We start from the raw sequence: 8,690 nt of genomic DNA on the forward strand, positions 1-8,690 counted from the left end.
TATAAATTATTATCATTAGAATTTTAAAATTATTTCTAACAATATACTAAGAATATTAGTTAAAGTTTTAAGTGAATGGAATAAGCAATAGTATTAATAGTATGTAATTTAACGGTACACTTATATATGCTTTTATTTATTTCAATGGTAAGAAAAAAGTAAATTTGTTAAGGTGCTTATTTTAAATAGACAGTCATCTTTTCTATTATTTAAAATACACTGTTTATCTTTTTTATTATTTAAAATCTTCCATTTTTTCTATTATTTGAAATGTTCTATTTTTAAGAGTTTAGTCCAATTTAAATTATTAATATTTTTTTATTATTTAAAAATTAGATTTTTATATTTATATATACACATATGTCGTTTACACTGTAAATGAAATAATTATGAATGTCTTTTGTTTACACTTGTTCATACCCTGGCCCAAATCATAAGTCAGGTCCAAATTAAGTTAAAAGGCCCAATCATGAAGGTTGGCCTTCACCTCCTATCCGACCTCCACAAAGAGGTCGGGTTCAACACCAGCAGGCATTCAACGCTTATCCAAGCGAATAACTGCCTCCGTAAATCTCTCTCCCACTTCTAGAAGAGATCTTAACAACCTTAAGATAAAGGGACGGTTATTCACTGTTAGAAGTGGAGCTACTCCAACGGTTGTTATTGGCTCATCACCTATAAATACACTGATATTCTTTAGGTATACTTAAGTTCCAATACTCTTTAACCTGCTTAACCCTTTGCTGACTTAGGCATCGGAGTGTCTTGCAGGTACCACCCCACCCTTTCAAACACACAAGTCGAACGGTGGCTCTCTGACGCGGGACAAGTCGGAGATCACTCCATTGAACGTTTGGGCCTCATAAGCAAGACCAATCCACATCCAGTTTCAGGTAACCCCTGGAACATTAGCGCCATTGTCGAAAACCCAGAGATCAACCTATAATGGCAGACAACCAGCATGAAGACGGATACATCACATCGAAATCCGATCAAGAGCATCAGGATGTGGTCAATAATGACCAAGCAATAATACACCTATCAGGTGTGGAAGGATTGCGTGGTTCTTTTGATTTTTATATTAACGATTAAACTAGTCTTTTAATAGTCACAAAAAAAACCTAGTCTTTTAATTTTTAAATTTCGCAACTTGTCTAATTATATTTCAAAGAGCAGAGTTAATATTCTACTTAAATTATTTTATAGCGTTATGAAGGATAAAAATATCATAAAAAGATTCGGTTCATGAAAATAATAATTTTAATCAATGAAATTGAATTCAATTCCATCATTCTATGAGTTTTGCTAAGCAACTTTAGTACAATACGTTATTATTTTGATAAAAAAAATTTAATAATTTTTTTTATTTTTAAATATTTGACAAATTTTTAATAGTAAAAACTAATTTAAAAAAAGATAACTAACAAAAATTCTTTTTTAGAAACTTATTTAAAGAAGCCCAACAAATATTAGTAATATACTTTTCTTCGTTTTGGCGGGTAAACCTGATATGAACCTTCTCCTCCATAAGTCGGTCGAAAAACAGTAGAAAGGGCTGCGTGCCGTCACCTTGGTCGCGAGGTCCAGTTGATCAGTTGAAGCAAAATGGCGTCGTCCTTCAAGTCTCTCTCTCCGATTCCAACGTACTGAGCCCCAGTTCCCCCCTAATATTTTAATATCGAAGCTCACTTTCGTATTTTCCCCTTAATTGCTCTGAACTTCACAATTAGGGATTTTTTTAATTCATAATTGAGCTTGGAGCTGCTCCTTATCGAAATCCAACTTGCATCATGGAGGTTAGTATCATATTCATGGCCCTATTCCTTTTGCTCTTTTAGGAGAAATATTTAGTTCGTCGAATAAATGACTATTAATACCCATGAAAGATGAAAATGCTGATTCACATTAGATGGAAACTAAATTTGTACCCACATAAGATGTCTTCTATGTGACAAAAGTACCTTATGTGGCACTCCAACCCTCCAAAGACAGGGTACTTTTGTCACACGGAAGGCATCTTGCGTGGGTATAAGTTTAGTTTTCGTATGGATATATATGTCAGTGTTTTCATCTTTTATGATTTATTCTTAGTTTGTCATGACGTTGTCCTAGTGCCTAGTATATTTTTTTGTGAAACTGACCCTTGAGTGTATATTTGTTTTATGAAGGACAATTTTGAAAGTAAGGAGCCTTATTTTGAGAGGGATTCACGTAGTAGGTATGGCCATGAATACAACAGAAAGAGGGAGCATTATTCTGAGAGGGATTCACGTAGTAGATATGACCATGAACGCGGTAGAAGTAAGGAGTCTTATTCAGAAAGGGATTCCCCTAGTAGGTATGACCATGAATATGGTAGAAAGCGAAGCAGATATGAGGGTTCCAAGAGAACACCTGGTATGTTATTGTTATTATTCTGCTTCTTGTAATTTCCCGTATTAATCCGATTACTGGAGCCAGATATGCAGTAAATTAATCCAAATTTGAAATGCTAGAAAACTTTCTGCTTTTCGAACAGAAATTTAAGAAAATATCATTTCCAGAGTATAATATATTAATATGCAAGTTATCCCCAACACATTTGTAAAATCTGGCTCTTAGTATTATCATCATTATCATCATCATTATTATTTAAGAGTTACCAGTGTTTTATTTGCAGGCAGGCCTGACTGGGATGATGGGCAATGGGAATGGGAAGATACTCCTCGAAGGGACAGTGTCTCTAGTTCTAGACATCATCAACCTTCACCATCCCCTATGTTTCTTGGTGCCTCACCTGATGCACGATTGGTTTCTCCATGGTTAGGAGGCAAGTATGAGATTACTGAAAGCATGCACGCAGAGATGGAATATGATGCTGACCGGGCATGGTAATTATGCTAATTAAACTTCATTTTGAGAAGTATCCATTTTGACGTTGTGTTAAATCCTTGTATTTGACATGTGTGGAGTTAAGTTCTTGGAAAATAATTTGGTTCCTTTTCTATGCTTGTCTTCTATAATACGTGCTCGGTCAAATTTAGGTTAAAATTTTAGTTCTTTGAAGAGATCCAAAATTTGAGATTTTGACACATCATACAAGTTTGACCTTGTGATAGGGTTGAAGTTATAGATGACCTTTTAAGCCTTAACATATATTGTGTAATTTTCAAAATTTCACTTTTTGATGTATAATACATCAATCTGATTAAGATTATCTTTGTGTAGGTATGATAGAGAGGAAGGTAGCACAATGTTCGATGGAGGAGATAACTCATCCCTTTTTCTTGGAGATGAGGCTACCTTTCAAAAAAAAGAGGCTGAGCTTGCCAAAAGACTGGTAAATAACTAAACATTAAGAATTCTAATTATATGTAAACTAATATTTGCTGCAAACCGTTATACACACAGAGCTTCTTGTTACTTGCAAATTTTTCTTGGATAAATTAAAGATAGTTCCTTGTCATAAGTAGAACTGATACATATTAAAACCGAAATGTCACATATGAAGATGTTCTATACACCGTGTTATATATCTTATATATGCAGCATGGATTGTGCATTGTTTTTAGCAACTTGCGTTTAGTTATCTTGTTAAAGTAATCAGGAGTTGTTAACAAATAACAGACTAGAAGAGATGGGACCAAGATGTCCCTTGCTCAGAGCAAGAAATTGTCTCAGCTCACAGCTGATAAGGCTCAATGGGAGGACAGACAACTGCTGAGATCAGGAGCCGTTAGAGGTACAGAGGTTCAGACTGAGTTTGATGATGAGGAAGAACGCAAAGTTATTCTTCTGGTGCATGGTAAATCTTCATCTGGCTAATTGATGTTTTATGCAGTTTGTATGGCATTCACCTCTTTATACTGATTATTTTTTACCAACATTCGCAGATACAAAACCTCCATTCCTTGATGGCAGAGTTGTTTTTACTAAGCAGGCAGAGCCAATTATGCCAATAAAAGATCCAACATCTGACATGGCTATAATTTCTCGTAAAGGATCTACTCTGGTCAGAGAAATACGTGAGAAACAGAGTTCAAATAAGTCTCGCCAACGTTTTTGGGAGCTTGCAGGCTCAAAACTTGGCGATATCTTAGGTGTTGAAAAGACAGCAGAACAGGTATTCTTCTGGAACAGTTGTGATCTTTGCTTTCTCTTACTGGTGTATAAAGACTTATCCTTTTTAAAATCCTTTCAAATGCAGATTGATGCAGACACTGCTACAGTGGGTGAACAGGGTGAAATAGATTTTAAGGAAGAAGCTAAGTTTTCACAGCATTTGAAAAAGGAAGAGGCTGTGAGTGATTTTGCCAAGTCAAAGAGTATTGCAGAGCAAAGGCAATATCTGCCCATTTTTTCAGTGCGAGATGACCTATTACAGGTTGGTTTTTTCTTTATTGTATGTGTATCTCATAATCAGCTAAGAGAAAAAGTGGGAGATTAATATAAAAAATTGAATGTGGTACCCACAAAAATGTTTTGCCCTCTTACTTGTGAAGAAAGTGAGAAGCAAATAGAGCCAGTGGTTCATATATGTTGCAATAATTTGTTGATATACACTTGTGTAGGTAATTCGAGAAAATCAGATTGTGGTAGTGGTTGGAGAAACAGGCTCAGGAAAGACAACCCAATTGACACAGGTGCATTGTCCTTTTCTTTTCTTTTCAATTATTTATTACATGATCATGTTTGTCCAATCAAGACAGAAATTTGACATTTGAGTTTTCTGAACAGTATCTGCATGAGGATGGCTACACTATAAAAGGTATAGTAGGTTGCACCCAACCCAGGCGTGTGGCAGCTATGAGTGTGGCCAAGAGAGTCAGTGAGGAGATGGAGACAGAGCTGGGTGAGAAGGTTGGCTATGCTATACGGTTTGAGGATGTGACTGGGCCAAATACCATTATAAAGGTAAACACTTATTTTATAACACTGTAACTATAGTGCTATTGAGTGTGGTTTCTTTTCATTGTATTTATCCTTTGAGCATATACAAGTCTAACATATACATTAGTTATGTGGACACATTATTAACTTTTGTTGGTATGTACTCTAAACTTAAATGGTTGAATTTTACAGTACATGACAGATGGGGTTCTTCTACGAGAAACACTCAAAGACTCTGATCTAGACAAGTATCGGTATGAAAATATTGAGAAAATTCACCCTCAACAATGACATTTATGGTGTTTCTGCAAAAAAAATAAAAATAACATTAGTATCTGAAACTATTGCAGGGTTATTGTCATGGATGAAGCCCATGAAAGATCATTAAACACGGATGTTCTTTTTGGAATATTGAAGAAAGTTGTAGCTCGGCGTCGTGATTTTAAGTTGATTGTCACATCAGCAACTCTGAATGCACAGAAATTTTCACATTTCTTCGGAAGGTGAGTTTCAGCTCTTCAGTCTTGTCTAATATCTCATTTTTCACATTTTGGTTGGTTCACGATCTAATTAGGGCATTCTTGCAGTGTGCCAATTTATCATATTCCTGGGAGAACATTTCCTGTGACTACATTATGGAGTAAAACTCCAGTTGAAGATTATGTTGAAGGTGCAGTGCAGCAGGCCATGAGGATTCACATTACTAGTCCTCCAGGTGACATTCTTATCTTCATGACTGGCCAAGATGAGATTGAGGCAGCTTGCTACGCCCTTGCAGAAAGAATGGAGCAGATGGTCTCTTCTTCAAAGAAAGCATTCCCTAAACTCTTGATTCTACCCATATACTCTAGTTGATCCTAACCACGAAGGAGTATATGCAATGTGCTACAGCCGTGGAGCCCCAGTGGTTGGCTGAGCTTGGACCCATGTTTTTCTCTGTTAAGGAGTCTGATACATCATTGCTGGAGCATAAGAAGAAACAGAAACAAGAGAAGACGGCCATGGAGGAGGAGATGGAGAATTTAAAGAAGATGCAAGCAGAGGTTGAGAGAAAACAGAAGCAGGAGGAGAAAGAAAAGTTGGCTAAGCAGCAACAGCAAGTCTGCATGCCAGGTTTGAAAAAGGGGTCTTCCACATATTTGAGACCAAAGAAACTTGGTTTGTAAATAAAGTTGTACTCTCAAGTGAAGTATTTAGTTACAGACTCACTAGAGGTAGAAAAATAAGTATAACTAATTAAGGGTTAAAATTTCATTCCCTTTTCTATTCTGTAACATTTCCCCAAAAGTAATACACTGAAGCAGACATTGTTTTCAATCTATAAACTCCCTAACACACACTCTATTATGATGAGATATATTCCTCACTGAAATTCAAGGAAAGTAAATGATATTCAATATGGAATTTATAGTTCAGCAACTATTGGACATATCTATGGGATGAATCCCAACAACACCAACTGATTGAACGATGACTAAAATGTGGGTTTTTTAAAATTCAATCGATTGCTTATACTACCCAATCGATTGAATGCTTCAGAACAATCTGAGATTTCACAATTCAATCGATTGGTTGTGTTACCCAATCGATTGAAGTCATCAAAACAATATGGATTTGCCCAATTCAATCGATTGGTTGTGTTACCCAATCGATTGAAAGTTTTTACAATTTTTTTCTATTTCTATGCATTATAGAAATATTTTAGTTTAAAAAACTCATATTTTTATGATGAAGTAATGTCATTTTCATTTATTATTTCAACAACAATGCCATACAAATTTTATGTCTTGTGTATTATATTTTATTTTATATAATTAATTTACGTAAAAAAATTCTATATTTTTTTATTTGTTTGCATTCTATTTTGTTCTTTTCATTTTTTAAGATTTGACCTCTCTATTGAATTTTGACTAAAAAAAAAAACACTATGCAATATATATCAAAGCATTTTAATAATCTGTTCATATATTGCTAAGACATATATGAAGTATATATATTACAAATTTTTAATCAATTCTTTCTAGATTAACAATGGAAGCCCCCTTTCCAATCCTCCATTAGAGCGATAGGACTTTTAGACTTATCATCTTCAGATTTTACAGTTTTCTCAGAGGCACACGATCCGTTATTTCTTCATTGTAAAGCTCTAATAACATTACTTTCATGTTGTGCTCTGCATTCTAAGCCTCCAATATATCGAACATCTGTTTCACAGTTCCGGAGATGACACCAGCATCACTCGGCAATTCGCCATTCTGCACGATGAAGAGCACAGAAGGGTAATTGGATTTCAATACAAAATATTTGAGCAAACATAAAAGCGAGTTAAAACAAGGAAATACTGAATATGAATTTCTCACAAAGGAGGAACATTTCCAGCAATGAATTCTCTGTCAAAAATAAGAACATTCATTACCAGCCAGCCAATACATGATTTCAAAAAAGGGTAAGCCAAGATGCATTATAACTATCCAAGCATCGAGTCATAAGCCTGCACCACTCTCTCATGATACATAAAGAGATTGATACACGATTCCAATGGTGGGATTGAATAATTGGTGATAGATTATTCACCAATTTATAATGTTAATATTAAAGAAAAGATAAGATCAGATTATCTAATTCAAAATAAAGTCTTTAAAAATTGAAGATAGAATTTTAAAGTTAAGATAGATGAATAATAAGATAATGATTTATAAAAACGATAAGAAAATTGAAAACGGCGTAGTACACAATTCAATCGATTGGGTAACACAACCAATGGATTGAATTGTGAGACCTCAAGTTGCTTTGGAGCATTCAATCGATTGGGTAGTATAAGAAATCGATTGAATTTTAAAAAACCAATATTTTAATCATTGTTCAATCGATTGGGTAATATAACCAATCGATTGATTTTTGCGAAAATCATGCTGCCTTGCAATTTTTAATCGATTGTTTTGTGATAACCTGTAGTTCAATCGATTGAGTTATGAGAAACCTAAAATTCAATCGGTTGATTTTTAAATAAACACGATTTCACGGCCCTTGATGAACGTCACGGATCAAATATAAACTTTTAATCGATTGGAATGGCCAAAAAGTTTATTACGATCAATGGAAGATCTAATTCGTTATTGTTTTTTATTTTGATTGTTAATAAACATAATAGATGAATGATAAAATAATAATTTATAAAATAAAAAATAATTTTTATAATTAAATAAAATATATGGGATTAATTTGTAATTAAAATTAAAAAAGAACTATTTAGCAATTGTTAAAAAAACTTAAAAAATATATTTTGTTATGGAACCATTTAACAGTCTAAATATTCTGAGACCATCGAATTCAGTGCCTAGTTACAGTCACCAAAGGTAGAAAAAGAAGTCTTGTGCCAATTGTAACAAGTTTAACAAGTTTGTACAGATTTACAGAGATTCTATTTTAATCATGTTTTTTTTGACATGTGTCCATCTTTTGTCTTGTAAATGAAAAGTTGGCTCATGGCTTGGCTTTGAAGCCTTGAAATGAAATAAGCCTATTTATTTAAAAATATGTGTATGGTTCACTTACAAATGTATTAAATTTTATACAAGTGTCTCAATAATTGATAGCATTGTTTATTTTATTTTGTTAATCCAAAGAACCAATAACTTTTTTCTCAGTATTTTATAATAATTTTGAGCTCACATTTAAATATACATTTGACACTTTTCTACAGGCATATTAGTAAATTCAAAATTTATAATGTTAGAATAAATAAAATTATGATATAACATAATATTTATTATTGTAAATACTGATTTGATAAAAATTATAATTTATATTATAGAAAATAT

At 33.6% G+C, this 8,690-nt stretch overlaps 1 protein-coding gene across 2 annotated transcripts; it reads left to right on the top strand.

Moving 5' to 3' along the window:
- On the top strand, nt 1,537–5,842 carry LOC107646216 (pre-mRNA-splicing factor ATP-dependent RNA helicase DEAH7-like). 2 transcript variants are annotated; one of them, XM_021103642.1, is made up of 13 exons: nt 1,538–1,796; nt 2,169–2,218; nt 2,339–2,397; nt 2,660–2,870; nt 3,208–3,319; nt 3,607–3,784; nt 3,873–4,102; nt 4,187–4,363; nt 4,551–4,622; nt 4,717–4,893; nt 5,062–5,123; nt 5,220–5,372; nt 5,457–5,842. In XM_021103642.1, exons 1-13 carry the CDS (start codon nt 1,791–1,793, stop codon nt 5,722–5,724), a joined length of 1,755 nt encoding a protein of 584 aa, XP_020959301.1. In that variant the 5' UTR covers nt 1,538–1,790; the 3' UTR covers nt 5,725–5,842. The 2 variants fall into 2 exon arrangements, with proteins under 2 accessions (XP_020959300.1, XP_020959301.1); XM_021103641.1 differs by having other exon boundaries at nt 1,537–1,796; nt 2,169–2,397.

This window comes from Arachis ipaensis, chromosome B06 (genome assembly GCF_000816755.2).
Source record: "Arachis ipaensis cultivar K30076 chromosome B06, Araip1.1, whole genome shotgun sequence".
Lineage (NCBI taxonomy): Eukaryota > Viridiplantae > Streptophyta > Magnoliopsida > Fabales > Fabaceae > Arachis > Arachis ipaensis.